Source organism: Elaeis guineensis, chromosome 6 (assembly GCF_000442705.2).
Source record: "Elaeis guineensis isolate ETL-2024a chromosome 6, EG11, whole genome shotgun sequence".
Taxonomy (NCBI): domain Eukaryota; kingdom Viridiplantae; phylum Streptophyta; class Magnoliopsida; order Arecales; family Arecaceae; genus Elaeis; species Elaeis guineensis.
In genome coordinates, this window is record NC_025998.2 from 11178992 (window position 1) to 11203625 (window position 24634).

Consider the following 24634-nt stretch of genomic DNA (forward strand, 5'->3'; position numbering starts at 1 on the left):
CAACCAAGTGGGAGACATGGGGAAAGAACTCTGGTGCTAGAATGAGAGCAAGGGAACACAAGCTTGAAAGTGGAACCATTTAGAATAAGGATAATTTCATATTACAAGTGTTCCACCAAATGGATTAGAAAATGATCATCCAGTGGTCTATCAGAGCGAACCTAATGGAGAAATCTAAAGATAGGTGCTTTTTGCCAACCAAAAAAAAAAGAGAGGATCGATTTATAAATGGGGACAAGAGGAGGTTTTCTATATGATTTTGATATAATAATGGCATAACTTACAAAAATTTTGTGTGCACTAATAGATGTTTCGTAGTATTTTTCTTGGTTAAATGCCCGCACAAAAATGACATAATAATATGTGAAAACTAGATTAGTGAATCAAAATGCTTCATAAAGTTTGGTAAGAATCGGATATTGGATTATGATGATGAGGCGCTAATGTAGCCTCCAAATCAAAAAAAAAAAAATGGACACATTGAGCCCAAAATCTGACGTTCCAAAGTGTCCAGAAATTCTTTGTGCACCACCGGCGGTGCAAAACGCACCGTTCGCAGTGATTGACTCACATGTGGGGTTGGGATGAGATGCGTGAGAAAAAAAAAAAAATTTCTGACTCTGTGCATGAGTCAATCATTGTACGTGATGCATGTGATTCTGCACTGCCCATGACAAAGAATTTTTCGATTTCCAAAGGACATGATCCAAAACTTTTATTCTGTTGGGCCAAATACTAAATAAGGCCTGCCCCACCTCACTAAAACAACACTTGGAAAGGTGACTCATTGACTCGGCCCCTTTCAATTTTGCAAGCTCGAGTCAATGCAATTACATCACTGCATAGGCTGCTCGCATACATACGGCATGTCTCCTAAAAATGTTTCTATAATCTCTGAAAGATTTGCTTTCATTGGTAGGTGGGGGCTAGAATTGGATTGGGCCAAGCTAAGCCATACCCCTACTCAAGCCCGGCTTGAGGCAGATTCGGCCAATCCAGTGCAGTAGAAAGGAGTCCAATTGGGTGCCCATCTCCATCTCCGATGATCCATCTCCATCTCGATACACTGTCGGAGACCCCTCCGCCTCTCCCTCCCCTTCGAGGACCTCTCTACTGACCTCCCCAAGCCCTCCGCTACATCCACAACCTCCATTCCAGCTGCACGTCCCCATCTCTCACCTCCGATGAGCCCGTCATGGCCAAGTCAATCAAGCACGAGCTCACCATTTTCGGATGATCTATCGATGCCTCTCTTGATCTCCAAACAATCTTGATCTCCGAACAATTCTAATCTCCTAATCTATCGACCCTTTCCTTGATCTCCATCTTCGGACAATCCGCCGACATCTTCATCTCCATCTCCATCTACGGATGATCCGACGGTGGTGACATCGAAGGGGTGGGAAAGGAAGAGGGGTAGAGAGAGGAGAATGGAGCAGACCAAGGAATGGGCCTCTAATCGGGCTCAAGCTTGGGCTCGGGCCATGCCAATGGTATGCCCGAGCCCGACTTGAAAAATGAATAGGCTATATATTCAAGCCCAAATTTGATTTGATTTTATTCGAACCTAGCTCATAGTCCGATTTGAAGTCGGACCGGTCCGAACCCATTTCTAGCTTTACTCGTGGGCCAACCACCCAAGTGGTGATTGTATATATGAATTGCAATTTAGATGTTTTGATCGCACGACAATATTTTGTTGTAGGCCGGTCTGGTGATAGTAAAAAAGTAATATGATGGCAAAGCACCAAATGAGTTTTTCACATATTAAATAAATTATTAACTAATACGCCGTTCATTAAAGCTTTTGGAGAATCAGAGAGCGATTTTTGACCCTTCAAAAATATTTTTGCATGATATACCGATGTTTAATACAAAATATAGAAATTATTTTAGATTTATCAAAAATCTAAAAAAAATCTATTTGTAAAAAAACTCTATGTAAGATATTCTTCCTAAAAATACTTTCTACTAGATATCGAAAAGTTATTTTAACTTTAATAAAATTTTCATGAAAACCAAAATGCTTATAAACAAATGTATACTTAATATAATATTCTATTGTATCATATCATATCATATCATATATATTATAATACTATAAATATATTATATTATGTTAGTTGTGTTATATTACATTATATAACATTATTATGTCATTATATTATGATATATAATAATATAATAATATATTAGTATATTACATTATATTATGTTATGTTATATTACAATATACAACATTATTACGTCATTATATTATAGTATATTATTATCATAATATAATAATACATTAGTATATCATATCATATTTTATTGTATTATATTTACAATATTATTATATTATATTATAGTAATATATTATGTTATAATATATTATAATAATATTATAGTATATAATAATACCTTAATATATAATAGTAAATTGTTATATTATATTATATCTTTTCATATTATATTATTATACTATATTATATAATATTACATTACATTTAAGTACAACAATATTATACTAATATACTATATAATATCGTTATGTACTAGCATCATTGTATGATATTGTTTCACTACATTACAATAATATTATATTATGTAATAGTATTTTATTATATAATAATATTTTATCATATAATAATATGAAATACTACATTATATTATACTCTATCATGCAATACTATATAATATTTTTTATTTATTATTTTATCATATCAAAAATATTTTATTGCGTTAGTTACTAGTTATATATTAAATTTTCACGGCACTTCAGAAGTGTAGCTATCAAATAGCAAATAGTTTTTTTGTTAAGTCCTACTTCTAAAATCTCCAAAAGTTCTACTACTAATAGCAATTTCAAACAAAATCTAAGAATACGAGTATATGCAGGCCATGTCTAGCTTAATCCAATGATTTGCTTCGTGATGAAATCCATAATGTCCGTTCACATTGTGCCAATGCACACTGGGCCAAGTTGCCGAAAGGTTCCTACAACTGTATGGGGTACCTGTACCTAGAAGCTCATTTAAACCGCCAGCATCAGTACCCTCGAATCTTCCCAAAGTATAAAACCATGTATATTCCTTCCAATTGGTGAGTTGAGATTGAGCATGGTAAGTGGAGCCTGTTTCAATCATAAAATTCTATTCCAGGTGCACAGAAGTGCGATCCACCTCTAGACTTTCCTGTTGATTACTACCAATCTCTCGAGGGCCGGCAAATAAGTTTGTTACCGTACACAAATTACACCATAATTATGGATGCAATCAAGCTAAGCCGAGTTGAATAGTTAAGACTCAAGCTCGATTTTTACATTCGACTCGATTCAAAATACTTGAATTCGAACTTTGACTCAAAATTGATCGACCTTAATATCCAAGCTCAAACTTATCTTGAACCCAAAAAAAAGGATCATATTTGAAGTAGACTCGACTCAACTCGAATATTAGCTTAGCCATACTCGAGCTCAAATTCAAACTAAAATCATAATTAAAAAAAATATACTTAAAACAAAATATGAAATAATATTATATTTTAAAATATTTAAATTAATATATATTATAAATTAAGTATAATATTATAAAAAATTATATATATTCGATTAGGTTCATAAATTTTCGATCGAGTATTTTACTATTCAAGCTTGACTCAAAAAATTATTCAACTATATGAGCTCAGTTTGAGATTGAGCAGCTCAAAGGATGCCCGGCTCATTTGCACCCTACGCCATATCATATGAAACCATCAATCTGTTTGAAGACATTCAAAGCTGTAGTATCCAAATTCGCATACGGCATATGGAGACCCACATATTCAAATCAATCCTTATCTATTCCGATGGCTTGTTGTTTGCTTGCTAGTCATCACACAAAATACTGGATTCTAAATCTAGGAGCCGTTTGGTGTTGCTCTGATATTCTATTTTTATTTAAAATCCAAAAAGAAAAATTAAATAACTAAATATTTCTATTATCAAAATCATTTATAAAATTCTTTTTTTTTAAAAAAAATTACTGCTTTCAATAAAAAGGAAAAATAAAAGCAATCTACAGTAGAAATCCTGTGCGGCTCCTGTTTTCAACAGTAACCTGTATACGATAGTTCATAGAATAAGAACACAAAAACAGCAAGATACGTCATCAAAAAGGAGAGAAAAAAACAACAACAAAGATGCCAAGCAGGCAATCCATTTTGCAAGTGAATGACTAGAAAAGGAAAAAGAAAAATTTGATGATAGATAATGATAATGTTATATTTGGAATGGGCAATCAGATGACATGAAAATGACATTAGTTCATCTACAACTCGCATCGTCAATGCAAGATGCTATTATCCATACGGTTTCTGCCCATCAAATATTGAAAAACTTACAATGGCACCCCTTAAATTTTGACTCGGTGACACTTGAATGTCAAAAGAAAAAAATTTCAATCTTCAAAACTTTAAAAAATTGCAAAGAGGCCCAACCATTTATCTTCGGACTAATAACATTAACAAAAAAAAAAAATAATTAAAATACCATCAATTCATAGGATTTTTTTTCTTCGATAATATTTTTTTTCTTGAAACCCTTCCGAGCCTTGCCAAATCCGTCCTGAGCCCTCGCAGATGCCCTCCCATCGGTCTCCACCGTTGCCTTCCCGAGCCCTTACGAATGCCCACCTCTGGTGCCACCTTCCGTCGGTCTCCACTGTTGCTTTTCTAAGCCCTCGTAGATGCCCACTTTCTCCCCACTCTCCTTGCTGCCACCTTCCACCAATCTCCATCATCACCTTCCTCTTTTCTCCATCATCACTGGCATTGGTCTTCTCCTCCAATCTTCCTCAGGTGCTTTCTTTTTTACGGATTTTTGAAAAGAAGAGATGCCGAACTCCTCCCTACTCTCTTTGCCACCACCTCCTGCCACTCTCCACCATCGCCTTCCTCTCCATCATCACCGACATCGGTCTTCCCCTCCAATCTCCCTCATGTGCTTTCCTTCTCGCAGATCTCCAACATGGAGAGATGCTGACCTTCTCCCTATTCTCTTCGTCGCTATCTCCTGCCAGTCTACACCGTCATCATCCTCTCCATCATCACCAGTGTCGACCTTCCCCTCTAATCTTTCTCAGGTACTTTTCTTCTTATAGATCTCCAAAAAAAAGAAAGAAATGAGAAGAAAAAAAAGGAAAAAAAATAAATGGTCAATTTATGCGGGAAAAGGTCATGCCTTTTAATTTTTCTACCCTTCCTTTGTTTCGATTATTTTTTCTATGGCTTTTCCTATTTTTCTCTATTTTTTCCATCCTTTCAAGTCTCAATTCGGCCACGTATCGAGCTTTGGACTCTCCACTTTATGCCCAAATCAAAAAAATTTACAAAATATATTTATAGAATTTCATAAAATTTAACCTCTTAGATAGGACTGGAAGTAGGTTGGGCTGGACCAGGCCACACCCCTGTCCAAGCCCAGCTCAAAATTTTTTTGGGGCTTCAAGCCGGGTTTAAGCTTGAAAGTTTTTGAAAAACTCAATCTAAGCCTAACCCAAGCCCAGCCCGAACTCGATTGGGCCAGATCCATTAGGTTTCTCTCTCTTAAAAAATTTAAAAAAAAATTCTTAAGCCCCAAGAGGAGGAAGGGATGAGAAAAAGGGCTGACTTCGGCTAGGGAGGGAGGTTAGATGACAAAGCCACGGTGGGAGAGGTCAGAGTGGGCAACAAGGGCCTTGGGGGAGTCGAGGATGGGTTGAGGGTGCCCGAAGAGGGGGCGGACATTGAAGGCATGAGGGATGGGGTCAATGAAGTGGAGGCAGTCGATGTGGATGAGTTGGCCAAGCCAAGGGCGATTGGAGATGATGGCATCAGCATCGGCATCAGACAAGAAGATACAGGTGGAATAGGTGGAGTCAAAGAGCTATTGGTAAAAGCTGTGGGAGGGCCAGAGGTCATGGCGGTGGAGGCGGAGAGGGCAGGCACAATGTCGATGACTTGGAGGATGGTAGATTGGCGCTCGCCGATGACCTTGGATAGGTATCCATGGACTGGAGGAGCTTAACGAGAACCCCCTGAGTAAGGGACGTCATGGCTAGAGATGGAGGGAGAGGGGAGGTGCGGTCAATAGGATGGGATAAGAGACTTACTCATTGGGCTCTTAATCGGGCTGGATTTTAGGCTCAGGCTGGACCAGGATTAGACTGGTTCAAAGGTATACCCGAGCTCAACACCAAAGACGAATGGGCTTTATGATTAGGCCCAAGCTTGGCCTAAACTGTTTTGGATCTAGTCCGAACTCTGACCTGAGCCTAATCCCAATCTACTCTCAGATGACCGTCACATCATAACGTTGCCTAATGAAGATAGACGGCTGGACCTTGTTATAACTTTTTAAAATTTTAGGATTTTTTGCAGCTTGTCTCCAGTGAGTTAGTCGATCGGAAGCCGAGTTGTTGCGCTCGAGTGGTGAATGATAGGAAACCTACAAAAGAAATCTTCTTGTCAGAAGTTATCTGACGAGAGATCCTCTAAGTTAGTCAGAGAAAAAAATAGTCAGAGAGCCAAAATAAGAGCCTAAAAGCTTATAATTAGCAAAATATTGCTTATCTGATCCTCCGTAACTTATCGCTTTATATAGAGTTAGAAAAGTCGTTACTATATAACTCCCATTCCTAAATACTCGGGATGTGGGAGTTATGGCATTTAATGAGTGGTTACCTTATTAACTACCATTAAGATCGAGTAATGGGTCTCTCGTGGGCGATACTTGTGCTCCACATTCATGTGTAGTTAACGCTCATGCCGAATAATCGCTGTTTGATCTCCAAATATATGGGATTTAGATAGTCGGTATGGCACTGAGAAGTTGTGGTCATGTACTGACTTGTTGTGGTCACACGTAGAATCAAGTCGGTCAAATATCGATTATATGTCAAATAGTCATTGACTAGTCATCGATTATACGTCGGACCAAGTCGACGGTATGGCGCTGAATTAGTTGTCAGTCATGTGCTGACTGTTGTGGTCACACGTAGAATCAAGTTAGTCAAACATCGACTACATATCGAATAGTCGTTGGCAAGTCATCGATTACATGTCGGATCAAGTCGGTCAATTACTGACTAGGTCAGATTTTGACGGTCTTAGTCGATCGAATACCGACTAGACTAAGTTCCGTCGATCTAAGTCGGCTTGATCCGCAACACAGCATTTAGTCGATTGAATACCGACTAAGCCAAGTCCCGTCAATCTGAGTTGACATGGTCTACAATAATGTAGGCTTAGTTGGTGTTGTGACCTTTCTTCGATGGGTAGTCAGTAGTCGGATTGAAGCCAACTAAGAGCTGCACCTATAAGTGGGCGGCAGGATCGTCGAAAGATAACGTGCCGTCATCGAAAAAGGTACATACAGTCAAGATCGAGACCAAGGATGATGATGTGGATGAGAGAGAGATGGTGCCGGGCTCCACTCAGCATCAGAGAAGAAAAAATCTATAAAACAAGTCCCGTCGAAGGTGGCTCTGGTGAGAACCCTCCGACGATCAAGTCAGTGAGATGGCTCGAGAGAAAAGAATCACAAAGTGTCTGGATTGCGAAAATAGCGTGTGCATGCCCTCCTTACCTGGAGAGGTTTTCGCTCACCTCTATTTATAGAGGGAGCAAAATGAATGGTGAGAAGACAGATGATCATGTCGATCATGTTCTGTCGTACGGTGCCGCATGGTACCGTATAGACATCCTTAAATGCTAATGGTGAGTGTGCCTTCTACTCGACGTGTTTATGACGGCGGATGCTACCAGATGTGGGATATATTAATGATCCTGAAGGTGTATTTAATGAAATCATAATATCCCATCATGGTGCATAACTAGTCGATCGGAATGTAGTGTCTAAGTGGCATGTCCTTGATGTAGTCTGCTAGAATCGTATGATGGCCATGTTCAGTACTCAGCTAATCGATTGAGATCCATGTTATCGAAGTCAGTAGAATAGGACCATCGGGTTGCCTTATACTCGATTGGCGTACTCGATCGCTAATCTAGTATGAACTCAATCACAGGCCGAGCGGCGCTAGGTGCCAAAAGCTGTGGGTGGCATATTAATCTTAGTCGGACTGGTGCCGACCAGGTGGAGCAGACTTTAGTCGGTTGAAAATCCACATCGGTGCCTAGTGTCGACCTTGCCGGTCGAAACTCATCAATTCGAGCCGGATTGACTGAAAGCAGCTTAGTCAGTGAAGATTCCTTAGTCGGCTCAGATACGAAAAGACTGGGTAGTCAGTCAAGTGATGGGATCTACTCCAACACTTGCCCCCCAACTCCTGAGTCTGACTCTGTGGTTAGTCAGATGAATGGAGTTCATCTTCGATAGATCCGAATTGCTTTTGCCGACTGCCACTCGATTGTTGCTTCATGGGATGGACCGTCGTCTTGTCTTTTCATAAGACGTATGGCGGTGCGTCCTATCGTAGATCGCATTGCAATAAATGCCGCAGAGCTTGAGGTGATCCTCTGTATTAATGATAGGAGATCGTCTGACAAGACAATAATGAGCATGCATCTCCGAGTCGCCCACGTGTCGTTCGCTCATTGGTCCAGTCTGTGATCACACGAATTGAGCTGACTTGGTAAGATTTGAGTGGCGATGCATCGAACGGGCACCAAGATCATCGATCGAGATTGCCACCACAGATCATGATCTTCGAGTTAGGCATAGTACTCGACGTCAATCTTGACTGTCGAGGGGACCTATAAATAGAGGTCCATCCCCTCCTATTTTTGGTTTCATTGTTTCCACTCCACTTCAAGTTCGTCCTTCTCCTTTCCTAGCAGAGAGCATAGCTGCCGATGAGTCATCCCTTCCAATGCCGGTCTTCCATCACCATCATCGTTGCTGTCGTCTCTTTTTCTTCCTTAGAGGTTTCTTTCTTGATCCTTCTCTCTTTCTTTTTTGGTCTTTTCCTGTTCTTCCTTTTTATAGCTTCCATTGGTAGAGAGTCCGGAGATGAAAATCTGATCGGTGATCAAAATTCTCGAGCTCCAACCGCCTAGAGGGTGATCGAAGGGACTACTCGGGATGAGCCCGATGAGGTGTCTCCTCGACAGGGTCAATCGGATCTGAACGAGTCAGATGAACAACCAACTGTTGAGAACACTTTTGGACCTCTTGTAGAAAGGTCCGAGTTGACTGAGTCGGCCGTTGACCAACTAGGGGGATATTATCACATCTCTAGCCAGTATCGATTGACGGCACTCGACAAAGGAGGCTGGGTTGTTCATCCTTCTGATGGCTATATTACCATCTATGATAAGTTTCTTCGATCGAAACTTCGATTTCCTCTCTATCCCTTTTTTGTCAATATTCTCGATCTGTATAAGTCATTCCTTCTCAACTCGCTCCCAACTCTATTCGTATTTGGCTTGTTTTATTGTTCTTTGTCATCTTCTTCTGATTGAACCTCGAGTTTTCCTGTTCCGAGCTATTTTTGTTTTGAAAAAACATCTTCGAAAGAGGAGATGGTGGTTTTTCTATCCTCGACTCGACAACAGCTTTTCAAAAAGCTTCCCTTTTCTATTCACAGGTGAAAGAGTAAGTTCTTTTACATTGCTGCCAACCACCCGTGGGATTTCGACTGGATCTGGATGACTCTCAATCTTTCTTCGAATAGAAATGACATAGTTTTAGATGAAGATCGAGAGACATACGAAAAGTTATTCGAGATCCAGATCTCTATGCATCAGGAGCTGCTCAAAGAGCAGTCCCTTTACGATGACAGGATTAGCCCGACTAGTCATCCCTGTAGTCTTCTTTCCTATAGATTTTTTATAATTTTGTTTTACTTATAGACTGATTTTCTCTTCTTATCGTATTCGTTCAAGCATGCAGGTCACGATGGGATCTCTGAAAAAGGTAGTCCAAAAGAGGTGCAAGGTAGCATCCGAACCCGTTGGTCCATCTCGACCACTAAAAAAGTCGAGAAAGGAGATCCCTTCTCAAGTACTGAGAAGTACCAGTCGCCATCACCGCCCAAGTACCGTCTTCACTGCCATCATCTTCACCACCTTCCATCGAGGTCATCACGGTTGCGGCTTCTCCCTTGGCTAATGACAATGTGGTGGTCGTCGAAGCACCGGCAAGATCGGCAGAAGCAGTCCAAGCCCTTTCGGCCCAAGCCAGGCCTAAAGGAAGTTGGGTAGCCAGTTGGGAAGCTACCGACGAGGGTGCCGACAAGGGTAAGACACCGATGCTTTCTCACTTTACTGCAGAGTACGGTCCAAATATACCTTCGGAAGAGCTGACAATTGCAATCGGAATGCTCTTTAAAGCCACTGATTAGGCGCTTCAAGATCGCCAACTTATCAGGGAGTTGGCAAGAATGGTGACACTTCCTGTGGACTAAAAAGTCAGGAATACGCATTCGATCTCGGAGATCCAGTCAGACGCTTACATGTCATTGATCGGGGTAAGTATCCAACCTTTGCTTATTCGACTTCTTTCCGAATTATTTTTGGCAGAATAGGTGACTTAGCTATTTTTTCTGTTTCGCAGATGATCCACAATCATTACAGTGCTGTTGGAGGGATTGATCAAGTCTGCTTAGATCAACCATGACTTGAAGGACTAGGCCCAGATTGCTTGTGCATGGGCCGAGGTCTCCGACGAGCTCTTTCAAGCTGCCGAGGAGTGAGAGAGGAAGAGCGGAGAAAAGATATTTCTGCTAGAGGCTGAGTTGGTGAATTCAGCGATCCAGCAGAGAAAAGAGAAGGAAGAATTTGAGAAGCTGAAGGCCGATTATCAGAAGGAGATGAAGTCGGCCGAGAGCGCCCTTTTTGAAGAGAAGAAAGGGTGCAGAGGGTGGAGAAGACTGCCAAGGAGGCTAAGAAGATTGCCACCGAACTTCAAAAGAAATTGATAGTGATAGAAGCTCGGGCCCAAGAAGCTGAAATTTGGACTTAGAAAAATGCTTCTTGGGCACTGGCCGAGTTTTGAGATTTCAAGGAGCATGAGGACGAGCTTGTGATGCCGATGTGGATGCATTTCAATTTGGGTTTACAGAATGCAAGAAGTAAGTTCACCGCCTCATGCCCAAGGTAGACTTGATTTTCATACAATCCGACAAGGATTCAGACGAGTTGGGTCACGAGGAAGCAGAGGTCGAGGAGGACCATCTCCAACTGACTTCTTAAATTTCTCGTGTACTCTTTTCGATTTTTAGCCATATACCATCTCTTTATTTTGTAACGAATTCCTTCGAAATGAAATAAAATGAAATCTTTTTTCTTAAATTTGTAAATTGTTAGATTTGGTTCTTATGCATGCTTTTCTTCTTTTTTTTGTAGCAATTTTTTCATAAAATTGACTAAGTAATGAAGTCGGTAAAAATGCAATGCAATCAGTTGAAATGGCTAGTCAACTAAGTCACAGACCGAACAAATAGATTTGATAAAATCTTCTAAGTCTTGTAATTGGTAATAAAATAAAATAGTCGGTAGGAGCAGCAAACCGAGTAGGCATAGCTGAATAAATGACTTGAAAAAATTCTCCAAGTTAGATAGTCAGCTTTGTAGGCGAACTTGTCAGAGCGAAGTCATAGTCATAGATCATTTGCCGTAGATTGTCCGATGTATGAGAACTTATGGGAGGTTTTAGGACCAGCAGATCCTTGGCTAGTCGGTGTCGAACCAACTTATTGTAACTTATTTTCATCGAGTCGTATGACGGACTACAGCCCATATGCTCACGGCCCTTGGGCGTAGCGTGTATAGTGGCAGTTGTTGGACCATGCGGCTCCAATAATTGAGCATTAGCCGATTAACGCAATATTTTACCTTGGTCTTGCATTCAACCTGACACTGTAGCTTTCAACAGATGCACTCACGGTTGAGGATCCATCCATTGTTAGGAACGGGCCCACTCCTGGCTTCGTTAGTCAGGTATGAGCCGACTAATGCTTCATCGGGTATGAGCCGACAGAGGAGTGGTTGCATCATAGTTTTTCAAAAATTTGAACTGTAAGGCACAAAATTTATAAGAAGAAAGTCCTCTTTATTTGATGAAGGCATTCTTATTGATAGTACATCCGTAGGTTCTCGACGTTCTAAGTTCGGAGGATCTCGATGCCATCCAAATTTTTAACTTTGTAGGCCTCTGATCGTAGGACTGTCGAGATTCTATAGAGATCTTCCCAATTTGAGATAGTTTTTCTTGCTCGGTGGGTTTAAAAATTTCTATTCTTCTAAGGACTAAGCCTCCTACTTGGAAGGTTTTTGGCTTGACTTGAGAGTTGTAATATCGCATTACCTTTGGTTGGTAGGAGGCCATTCTTAGTCGAGCTCGTTCTCAGATTTCTTCGAGCAAATCCAAGTTTGCTCATCTTTTGTCGAATTGGTTGATTCATCGTAGTGTTCCATCCAATTTGAAAATAGACCAATTTCAACTGAAATTATGGCTTTAGTTTCGAATGCTAACTTGAATGGAGTCTCTCCGATCGGGATCTAAGAATTATTCGGCAAGACCACACACACTGTGAAGCTCATCGGCCCAGCTTCCTTTAGCCTAACCGATTCTAATTTTCAGCTCTTGAAGAATCATCTATTGGTCACCTTGACTTCCCCATTGGATTGAGGATGTCTGACTGAAATGAGCCTATAAATAATACGATACTTCGCACAAAACTCTTCGAGCTTGACGTTGTTGAACTATCAACCATTGTTGGTAATGATCACTTGGGCAGACCAAATCGACAGATGATAGATTTTCATAAAAAATTGATAGTCTTCTACTTCGATATTTATGTCAGTGGTTCAGCTTCGACCACTTGGTAAAGTAGTCGATAGCTACTATGAGAAATTTTCTTTGTTCGCTGGCAGGCAGAAACGGATCGAGTAAGTCGATACCCGATTGGTCAAATGGCCAAGGTGCCGAAATGGCTATGAGGTGGCTGGATGGAAGCCTTTGGATGTTGGTGAACCTTTGACATTAGTCACATTTCTGTTCCAAGTTGTAGGCATCTTTCTGCATAGTCGGTCAATAATATTTTTGTCCGAAAATTTCGTAGGACAGTGATTTACTCCCCAAGTGATTGTCGCAAATACCTTCATGCACCTTCGAAGAGTGTAGTCGCCTCGAAAGATCGGAGACACTTGAGCAGAGGTGAGATGCTGACCTTCTATAGAGTTGATTGTCAATGATCACATACCGAGTTGCCAATCATTTTAGTCGGCGTGCCTAGTGGGATCAGTCGGTAAGGTTCCATCCATCAAGAAGTTGATGAATGGATCAATCCAACTCGACTCCTGTCTGACTTCGACCTGACAGACTTCTTCCTCTGAGTCAATGCTGGGCTCTCAAGATGCTCAATGAAGATTTTTTCAAACTTTTCAAAACAAAAATGACGAGACGAGATAGAGAGTGGCTCGAGTATTCTCAGAGCAAGAAATATAAAAATTTTAAAATAATTAAAATATAATTATAAAGACTTAAGCTTTTGTAGATATCTAAAGAGAATAGCATCCTGAGCCGCATATTCTTTTCAGAATTATCCGATGATAGTTGTGAATCGATGAATACCTACAAACATTTCACACCAAAATTTTTAGCGATCTTGATCCAGCTATTAAAGCCTCATATTCTGCTTGGTTGTTTGAAGCCTTAAAGCCGAATCAAAGAGCATTCTCGGTCACCATCCCATCAATATTGGTCAAAATTAGGCCCATGCCACAGCCTTAAGCATTTGAAGCTCCATCAACATGTAGAATCCATATGGGCTCTTGAGTGTCCTCCTGAGAGTTATTTTCGACTTGATCATTATCGATCAGGGTACACTCAATGATAAAGTCAGCGAGTTCGACCGCCCACTATCGAGTTTGACCACCCACTTTGTCATTCTTTTCAAGATGTCCGATCTATGAAGTACAATCCTCAGGAGGAGGTTAGTTAAAATTTTTACTGAATGGGCTTGAAAGTAGGGTTGTAACCATCGAATAGTCATTATGATTGTGAAGACGACCTTCTCAATCCTAGAATATCTTGTCTCGCATCGTGCAGCATCCGCTTATGTTGATGGGCCTCTGCACTTTGTCTTCTTCTCAGACTAGCACTGAGCTGACGGCTTCTGAAGTGGTCACCACATACATGAGTAATTTATCACCGGTGTTGGACTTCATTAGAAGTGGAGAAGAACTAAGGTATTGCATTAACTCATCGAAGGATTTTTGGCACTCCTCCATTTAGGTAAAGTCTTTCATTTGCCTGAGGGTCATGAAGAAAGGGAGGAACCATTCTACAGACTTGGAGATGAATTAGCTTAAAGACGCGATACACCCCACCAATCTCCGAATATCTTTTCGAGAATTAGGAGGCTTCATATCGAGAACCACCTTGATCTTCTCAGGGCTGGCCTCAATGCCTCTCATTGTCACTATGAAGCCGAGAAATTTTTTCGACGTGACGTCGAAGGTGCACTTAGTCAGGTTGAGTTTTATTTGGTGCTTCCTCAGGACATCGAAAGCTTCAACCAGGTCATTGATATGGAGGGTAGCTTCAGTGCTTTTCACGAGCATGTCATCGATGTAAACCTCTATATTGCACCCGATCTGATCTTTGAAGATTTTATTGACCACCCTCTGATATGTTGCTCCGACGTTCTTGAGGCCAAAGGGTATGACTTTGTAGCAGTACAACCCTTGTCAGTGACAAATACCATCTTTTCCTCATCCTCGGACACCATCTGGATCTGATTGAATTCAGAGAAAACATCCATGAAGCTGAGTAGCTGATGTCCTGACGTTGCATCGACTTGCTGATCTATTCAGAGGAGCGAAAAGCTATCCTCAGGACAAGCTTTGTTCAAATTAGTGTAGTCAATGCAGATCTATCATTTTTATTTACTTTCTTGACCATAACTATATTCACGAGCCAATCCAGATAGGTTGCCTCATGGATGAAGTCAGCCAGCAATAACTTATCAACATCTTTATTAATGACTTTCTATCACGTTGGAGTGAAGCTTCTCTTCTTTTGCCTCACCGGCTTAGGGTCGGGTCGACATTTGGTCAGTGGGCAATAACTTCTGGAGAGATGTCTGATATGTTTGAAGCAGATTAGGTGAAGACATCAACATTTCTTCTCAAAAAATTGATTAGCTCCTCTTGCAGTTCCTTGCTTAGTGAAGATCTGACTTGAATGGTTCTAGTCGGGTCTTCATTGTATAAGAAAATTGAGATGAGCTACTCTACTGGTTCATCCCGACTTTCAATTTCTCTCTAGTTTAACCCATCATCGATGAGGAGAGCTTCAGCTGATCTTTTTTTATTCAGAGTGGTTAAGTAATATTATCGAGCCAACTGTTGGTCTCCTCGCATCTCATCGGATCCATTCCTTATCAGAAAGCGCACAAGCAGATGGTAAGTTGAGATGACTACTTGAAGCACATTCAATTCGGACCACCCAAAAATGACATTATAAGCAGATGAAACTCGAGCTATGAGAAAGTTGAGGGAACGATCGATTGTCGAGGTGGTTGCTCAACCATGATGAGGAGTTCGATCTCGCCCTCCACCTTGATCGAGTCACCTGTAAACCCGACTAGAAGAATATTGATGGGTTTGAGAAGTTTAGCAGAAAGCCATCGCATTCGAGAGAAACAGACATAGAAAGTCATGTCAGTGAAACTTTTATTATCGACAAGATATCTTTTTATATCATAATTGATAATTGTCATTGATACAACTACAGTATCATTGTGGGGAGTCCGAATTTTTCATAAATCTACTTTGGTAAAGACGATGTCATTGTCGGCGTGTTGGCGCTTGAAAGTATTTTCACAGTCGTCTGCCCCCCAGAGTCGTGGTTCTACCGAGATCATGTTGATCATGCCCACCGTTGGTTGGACGTGAGCCTCCTCCTTAGGTTCCAAATGAGGTGGGTCGGAAGGGAGCTACGTAGGTCGCTCTCGGGCATACTTCCCAAGATACCTTCATCTTATCAGGTTTTCGATTTCATTCTTCAGCTGGTGGCACTCCTCTGTATCATGCCTATGGTCGCGATAGAAGCGGCAATACCACTTTCGATCATAAGATTTTGTCTTCATTGGTGGGGGTCAATGAAAGAAACTTTCTCTTTCTATCTCCATCAGAATCTGCGATCGAGAAGTAGTCAGAAGAGTGTAAGAGTCATACATGACCATAAAGCTTTTGGACTTCTGGCTTAGTTGGAAAGGTGGAGCCTGCTTCTCGATATGGATCTGACTAAGTTCTCTTGAGCTTCCTCCTTTTCTCATCTTCTTTTTCTGACCCTTTTTCTCGAATTGGCATCGGTCAGTCGTGGCTTCCTCAGCGTGGATGTATTTCTACGCACGCTCGAGGAGTTCGACTTGGATCGAGGAAGCATCTTGTCTAGAGAATAGGTGAATTTGGAGTTTCAAAGTCTGCTTCATCACCGCGATGGCCGTCGCCTCATCGCGATCTTTGACCTCTAAGGTGGTGGTGTTGAAATGCACCACAAACTCTCACAAAGACTCCCCGTTCTGTTGCTGGATAGAGAAAAGATTGTCCGCAGTCCTGGGCACCATCCAATTTGTGCTGAAGTGTACCACGAACAATTGCTCGAACTGTTCAAAAAAGTTGATGCTTCCTGGCTGCAGGTCCGAGTACCACGCTCGGATGATTTTCGAAGCGTAATCGGGAAGACAATACAGAGAAGGGTGTTAGACACCTCTTGTAGAAGCATGAGGGCTTTGTAACTCTCAAGATGGTTGAGTGGATCAGTGGAGCCGTCATACGGCTCAATTTACGGTATTTTAAATCGACTAGAAATTGGCTCGTCAAGAATCCATTTTGAGAATGACAGACTCGTACTGATGTCAAATTCGTTGGTCAGGTCCCGATGGTTGGTCTGGAGTCATTCCAGGTGATGATCTATCTCTTTCAATTTTCGATCGTACTCATCCAGCCGTTATTGCAACACATCAGGATACCGCAAGTAGCATGGAGTGAAACCTTCTCCAGAGGAAGATCTCAATGGAGACCGCGGCATCTTCCTCTTGTACTAAGTTTGCCGAGGGGAATATGGAAATGGACGATCGTCGAAATCGGTGTGCGAAGCACGTCGAGACTCTGAACGTTGTTGTCGTCGGGTGGGTGGAGAGCTCACTCAATAGGAATGCCACACAGAATGGCGGGTTGGAGATCGCAGACAGTGATTGTGCCTGGAAGGCACATCATATGATGCGAGCTCATCTAGCTGTCGTTGTTGCTGTTGTTGTTGGAGACCTTGAACAGTCTCCGTCAAGTTTTTCACCTGCTGCACAAGGGCAGCAAATCCAGGATCTATCGTCATCGACGACTGTGAAGCACTCGGCTCTCCACAGGTCGTCGAGGGTGCGTCACACCGAGACAAGCATCGAATAGAACCAGCAGAGGTATTCTGCACCCTTGTCTTGGCTATGGAGGTCCTTAAGAGAGAAAATTTTTTTCTGCATGATGCACCCCCCTTCCTAGCATGCCAAACTATTACGGCCTTTCTCTGGTAGGTAGTCGGTAGTCGGTCTGAAGCTGACTAAGAGCTGTGCCTGTGAGTGGACGGTGGGATCGTCGGAAGATAACATACCGTCATTGAAAAATGTGCACACAGTCAAGACCGAGACCAAGGACGATAATGTGGATGAGAGAGAGATTGTGCCAGGCTCCGCTCAGTGTCAGAGAAGGAAAAATCTGCAAAACAAGTCTCACCAGAGGTAGCTCCAGTGAAGACCCTCCGATGCTCAAGTCAGTGAGGTGGTTCGAGAGAGAAGAGTCACAGAATGTCTGGGTCGCAAAAATAGCATGTGCATACCCCCTTACTTGGAGAGGTCACCGCTCACCTCTATTTATAGAGGGAGCAAAATGAATGGTGAGATGATAAGTGATCATGTCGATCATGTCCTGTCGTATAGTACCGCATGATGCTGCATGAGCATCTTTAAATACTGACGGCGAGTGTGCCTTCTACTCGACGCACTTATGGCGGCAGACGCTATCAGATGTAGGGTATAATTAATGACCCTAAGAGTGCATTTAATAAAATCGTAGTATCCCATCATGGTGCGTAACTAGCCAACTAAAGTGTGATGTCGAAGTGACATGACTTTGATATGGCCTACCAGAATCGTATAATGGCCATATTCGATGCTCAGCTAATCGGCTGAGATCCGTATTGTCGGAGTCGGCATAATAGGACCATCGGGTTGTCTTATCCTCGATTGGCGTACTCGGCCACTAACCGAGTATGAACTCGATCACAGGCCGAGTGGCGCTGGGAGCTAGAAGTCGTGGATGGCATATTAATCTTAGTCAGACTGATGCCGATCAGGAGGAGCAGACTTTAGTCAGCTAGAAATCCATGTCGGTACCCAGTGTCAACCTTACCGATCGGGACTCATCGATCCGAGCCGGGTTGATTGAAGGCAGCTTAGTCGATGAAGCTTCTTTAATCGACTCAGATACGAAAAAGCTGGGTAGTCGGTCAAGTGACGAGGATCTATCCCAACAGTCGGTGTAGGGATGAAGAGAATAAATAGCCGTTGCCCCTTTAGTCGTACTTAGCCGATGAGGAGGTGAGGAGGAAAGATAGTCAATCGGACGACGAAGATCTACCCCAACAAGTTTTTTTTTTTTTTTTTGAGATCTAAATATAAATAGATCAAAATTCAGGAAATACTACAGTAATTTTCTCTCATACATACATTAACCCTAACCATCGACCTATTTCCCTTCAGATCTTGTAACAAATCGACAGTCCTCGGCTTCTTTCGCCGAACCTGGGCCATATCGGGTACGAGAAATTATTGCCTGGACCAGGTCCAAGTGGACCAAGGAAAATCTCGTAGCACATGCACGGTAGATAACGCGTAATCGGGAATTGGTGAAATACCACCGTGGGATTTGGCATGGTCCATTGAACTTGGTGCAATTAATAATTAGAGATCGGAAACCGCCCGATGCCACTCAGGGACAGGACACGGTAGTCGTACAGTACTAGCGCTGAGGTGGGGCTTCCATGGCGGCCGCGATGAAGGCAGAGGCCGACCCAGTTCGGGATCCCATGACTTCGGGCCCCAGGCTCGATGACCTCGTCCACCGGCTTCGCCTCTACGTGCCGCCCTCCTTCCCGGACGAGGTCGAAGAGGACGAGGTGGGCGATTGTGTCGGCGATGGCATGGACGAGAGGGGGAAGGTAGTCTCACAGACCGGTTTGGCGGACTCCGCCGCCGTCGTCCCCCGGTTGGAGAGGTTCCGCCCCAAGAGGGCGGCCGTCCTCGTTTGCCTCTTCGAGGGGGAGCTTGGTGATCTTCGTGTCATCCTCACCAAGCGCTCCTCCAAACTCTCCACCCACTCTGGTTTGCTCGATCGCGCTCTCTCTCGCTTCTTTCTTTCCATTCGAGATTTTTAGGGAAAAAAAGTGAAGGAATTTTGCAAAAGGTTGGATTTTTCCTGGTAAAGGTGTTGCCTTTTTGGCTTTTGGGCGCAGGTGAGGTGTCGTTGCCGGGGGGAAAGGCGGATGAGGGCGACGCGGATGATCAAGAGACGGCGTTGAGAGAAGCCAAAGAAGAGATTGGACTGGATCCTTCTCTGATCACAGTCGTTACCGTTCTGGAACCCTTCCTGTCCCGGGTAATTATGCTTCAATATCACAATCTAAAGCCCTTTTTGTTCTTCTTTTGTTTTTTTGTGTGCATTGAAGTATGGGATTCTCAGTGATTCTTATTGTGCATCTGCATTCAAACAAAGTTGGAATCTCGTGTTATAATGGCTTGCAATCCTGGATAAATCTAATTTTTTTGTTTGTTTATTGAACTAGATAATTCTGATTTAATTCTTATTTGATTTAGAATTTATGGTTGTTTAATTATCGGCCACCATTTCCTTCTTCTTTTTTGACTGTGAAGAATGAATTACTGATTCGCATTAGTTAGTCTTGATGTGCTTGCTATTGTCGAGAAGCCCCATGGACTGGAGCTGCATTCATGCTGGTTGTGTTAGTGTTATGTTTTTGGCCTAAAATTGTTTCACTGTTCCTCTATGCCACCAATTGGTTTTAGTGGTTGTGCTTGCAAATGTCGAAGTTTGGGCTTGTAGTATGGATACTATTGCAGTGAGGCTTGTAATAACCAGCAGAAAGATGGTATCTTGTTAGAGCCGATGAATGAGGCGCACACTGTTTGCCAAGGATTTCCTCTATAACTACTAACTTTGCATCTGTGATAGACTCCTGAGGTATGGACAAATGGAGAAACACTGAATATGTGGTTCCATTTGATCCATTCCTGGGATCAAGCTTCTTTTCTTTTCTTGTTTGTCTTCCTGACAGGCAGAACAAGCATATGTATGTTTCCTCCTGCCAAAAACTGTTTCCGAAACAGTACCAGAGTTGCATTTTGTTGTGGGATAATAACAGAATGCGGAATTACCGGTCTTTTTTAGGGGGCGAAGGCGTTCATAAGAGAATTTATCCTGAATAAAACTGCCTTTTCCAATTTGTTTTGGTATGTTCTGCCGATTACTGCAACCTTATTCTGGATAAGAGGAAGTTCGAGGAGGGTCAATTGTGGGGTTTCCAGTTTTTATTTTCTCACTAGTTGCATCAAGTCTGGCTACAGATGTGATGCAAAGATGGTAGAATAGAGTTAATTCTCTGTTCCTCCTTTTTTTCAATTCCAGCTTATTCTTCAATTTTTACTTCCCTGAAATAAGGTGTTAGACTTTAACATTTTCATCAATCTCATATAGATTCTGGTTTTCAGTGAATAAGTTTTAGTCAGTTTCTTTTATATACAAATGCTACAAACAGATTACTTTTCCAGAAAAAAAATGATTTATTCTAACCCCAAAACTTAAGGTATTAGGTGCATGGGCCCATGGGTCTCTGAGACCAACAAACATTGGCATGAGAAAGCCTACTAGATAAAAAATTGTAGTCATATCTTTTCAAAGCCCTAATAACTGGCCTTCTCCATTCCTATCGTGCAAGTTAGTCTCTCTTAACATCACGATAAACAATTTTTAAGGTGATTGCAGAAATAGGCTGACCATGTTGGATATGGAATTAGGCATGCATCTGCCTTTGAAGAAGTCTTGTCTGATAAACATTGTTGCTGACATTTTGCCAGCACTCGTTATGTGGAACTCATCTGAACCAACAGGAAATACTTGCCAATGTTTCATACATTTCTAATTTATCCATCATACGTGTCTATGAGTTCCTTCAGTCTCCTTTCCATTTTATTGATGATTAGTTCATTCTTTGATGAGTGAATTATAAGAATCTCCTTCTATCACAAGAAAAAGGGCACACAAAAACCTTTCTTTTTTTTTGTTTGTTGGGGGGGAGGGGGGGGGGAGATGCTGGTTAAATTTGTGGATTCGATGCTACTTTATTCTGCCTTCAAAGTTTTATGTTTGTTATGCAGTTTATTGTTGTTAGATTAATGATTTTTGAGATGTATCATAGCTGATTGCAACATGGTAAACTGGTCTTTCATAGTTTATGCAATAATCTCTGACAAGTTTGAGCAATAGCACCCCCACCTCCCCACACAACAGCGCCCCCCCAAAAAAAAAGAACACAAAAGACAAATTATTCTGAGTATAAAATATGTAATTTTATTATGTCATAATACAGCATTTACATGGATGGATTTTTCGTCCTCACACTGAGGTTGCACTCTAATGGATACCTTATGATTCTTTGGTGCATAGCTTAACATTCAGATGACTTGTATGGCTCTCGCCCCCTGGTGTTGTCAATGGCTTGATGTTATAAGAGCCCTTAAAAGAGCTAAAACATTACTCATTTAATTCTTCTGAAGTTTACCTGTTATCATCTTCTGTGGCAAGCAAGCTGATTTGTTGTTTACTCACTATAGCATCTTCTCAGAGTAGTTCCTGTTGTTGGCATACTTTCTGATAACCAAGCATTCAAGCCTGTTGCTAATGCTGATGAGGTGGAAGCAATATTTGATGCACCCTTAGAGATGTTTCTCAAGGTCTAATCTGATATCAGAGTTTTGTTCTAGATTAGTCTTAACCGATTCCTTTTGCTCCATAAGATTCATTTCATAGTGGACACAGGATGAAAACCGGAGGTCTGAGGAGCGGGAATGGATGGGGGAGAAGTTTCTGGTCCATTACTTCAACTTCAGTACAGAAAACAAGAATTTTGTTATTTGGGGTTTAACTGCAACTATGTTGATTCATGCTGCATCAATCATTTATCAGCGGCCACCTTCTTTCCCTGAGCAAAAGCCCAGGTACAGAGTCCCCCGCTATATAAAGGGGACCTGTATAATGCCATGAACTCTCAGATTCATATTAACTTATGTCCGCAAGTTGTTTGCGGATGTTTGTTATGACACTGTGGAAGGTAATAATGGCTCATCAATAGCATCAGGATAGTGTAATTCTTCAATTAATGGTGCTGTCTGGATGTTTTTCTATTAGTGCATCAGAAAACTGTGAGGTCGCCTGGCTTCATATCTGGTATAAAGGATGCTCAGAGAGTTTTGTTGTTTAAAACATGTCCCACGGACAGGTCTTGCAGCTGGCTTCCCTGAGTCTTGTGCCCTGGCAGGCTTACTACCAGTCCAAGATGGATGGACCTAATGCCAACTACACCCTCAAGTATAGCAACTTTTACTTCAATCTGTTTGAAATGTTTCAGACGCACTGCTTGAAGGACCAGCTTTGTGGACTATTCCAGTGCCAATAACTTCACAAACTATACAATGTATTCTGCTATACTGCTAAAAAAAATTACAGTCGTTAATGTATACATGGTTTATGGAATTGTACATTGAATCCTTCTTGCATCACCTCATATTATTCAGATGGATCCATTAGGTTGGATGTAATATTTCTTTTGGAGATGCCATGAAAGTTAATGGTGATATTGTTGTATAACATTCAATTCTTGAGGAAAAAAGAAAAAAAAAAAAAAAAAAAGAGAAAGAAACGAACTTGCAAAACTTTTAAGGGTTAGAAGGCGGCTAAAATTCCTATTTTTGGCTGACGCACTTCTGAGGTGGTATTAACCAAATTATGAGGTGCAGTAACACTTTCTCTCTTGGCTTGAAGGTCCCTGCTTGATCCCTAGGTAAGGAGACTTTCTTTCTCCCCATCTCTTCTTCCTTGTAGCTGACATGCTTACTCCAATATTTTTAGAAGGCAAGCTGCAAGTGTCGTCACAGGACTCAAACCAAGGGCCTCCTGATGATAGAACTTGTTTACTCCAATTTACAGGCGGCACCCTTCTCTTCTGCAAAGTCTTCACTCACCAACTTTTACTGCTACGAAATTCTATCTATTTGCTTTTGAGCTGATGTTCAGGCTCGATATCAACAATTCTAAATCTACATTGGTTTTTCTAAGTGATAATTTGATACAAGGCAAGATCCTTGCAAACATAATGCATTGCAAAATGATGAAACTGCCTTTATCTAGATCACAACATTTGCTACCTCTCTGCATGTCACTATTTAAGTCACCATCCTGGCTCATCACGAATATTGACGGTATCCACCAATCGTTTTTCCAGAAGGGTTCTGGTGAGACATCCAGGTGGCTTTTGCTTGGTCAAATTGGCATACTTGCTGTATGCCAAAGCATGAAAAGAGCCCGGGGATAAAAGACCTCAATCCTACGAATCTCACTTGGCAAATGGAGATGGTGACTACTCTCTACCCCTCCGACGCCTAGGCAAAATATTATCCGATGATTTTCACTTCTCTAGAAATCTGTCATTCAATGCACTCGATAGATTTCTTTGCAGCATCAAAATCTACCCAAGAAATGGAAAAGGCAACGGATTTCCTGGTGACGATAAACATATTTGAATCAAATTTTCATGCGTGGTAGATCGGATCTCCATAACTAATCCTTCTTTTCTTTCTAAGTTAGAAAGATATTGCACTTCTATCATAAGAAAATATTCTTTATCTTGTCTGATGAGGTAGTCATAATAATTTTATGTTGCTTATCATATCATGGTGAAAGTTTGTGGCCAGCTGTTTGTCTTACTTCATTTATGAAATGCATTTTGAGATGTTTTTCCTTTTCCTAAAAACAAAATTTCCCCTCTGTTAACTTTGTTATACTTTTTTACTACTCTATAAATTTCTTTCAGATATTTCCAAATAAAGACCCAGACAAAGCTAAAGCAAACAAATCTCTTGAGGTTTCCTTTGCCCCATTTGAAAAGCTGAGAGCAAGACTTCTTTGTGGTTGCTTATTGTATGGGCACTGTGTTGTGCTTCCAGGGACACCCAGAAAGAGCATCCTTACGGCCTCAACAGTGGTTTTGTAAACACTTCCAAGAGTCCGTTTGGTTGGACGTGTTACGAGATAATCTAATGATTTATAAGAATTATTTATTTAAAAAAATAATTATAAAAAAATAATTTTTATTATATTTAGTTAATAGAAAAATTACTTCAAAAAATAATACTGAAAAAAGATTATTACGTTTGATTGAAAATAATCCTGTATAGAAATATGATAAAATTTACAAATATACCCTTCAACATAAAATAATTTTTTTAATATTAAGATAGTACTGTCATCTTTAATTATTTTTTATATAATGACTATAATTATTATATAGCTATTTACATAATGCTATCTTCATCTTAATTTTTTT

At 41.2% G+C, this 24634-nt stretch overlaps 1 protein-coding gene across 2 annotated transcripts; it reads left to right on the forward strand.

Moving 5' to 3' along the window:
- The first annotated feature begins 18932 nt into the window (after positions 1-18932).
- On the forward strand, positions 18933-22838 carry LOC140858463 (nudix hydrolase 15, mitochondrial-like). 2 transcript variants are annotated; one of them, XR_012142034.1, is made up of 5 exons: positions 18933-19340; positions 19472-19614; positions 21867-21986; positions 22072-22363; positions 22532-22838. XR_012142034.1 is itself a non-coding variant. In XM_073259167.1 (4 exons), the coding sequence occupies exons 1-4, from the start codon at positions 19001-19003 to the stop codon at positions 22294-22296; spliced, it is 828 nt and encodes a 275-aa protein (XP_073115268.1). In that variant the 5' UTR covers positions 18934-19000; the 3' UTR covers positions 22297-22838. The 2 variants fall into 2 exon arrangements, 1 of the variants encoding a protein (XP_073115268.1); XM_073259167.1 differs by having other exon boundaries at positions 18934-19340; positions 22072-22838.
- Positions 22839-24634: the final 1796 nt, after the last annotated feature.

Coding starts and splice junctions, on each gene's coding strand:
- LOC140858463 (XM_073259167.1), top strand. CDS start 19,001: ATGGCGGCCGCGATGAAGGCAGAGGCCGACCCAGTTCGGGATCCCATG. Junction 19,341..19,471: donor CAAACTCTCCACCCACTCTG/GTTTGCTCGATC, acceptor TTTTGGGCGCAG/GTGAGGTGTCGTTGCCGGGG. Junction 19,615..21,866: donor TGGAACCCTTCCTGTCCCGG/GTAATTATGCTT, acceptor TACTCACTATAG/CATCTTCTCAGAGTAGTTCC.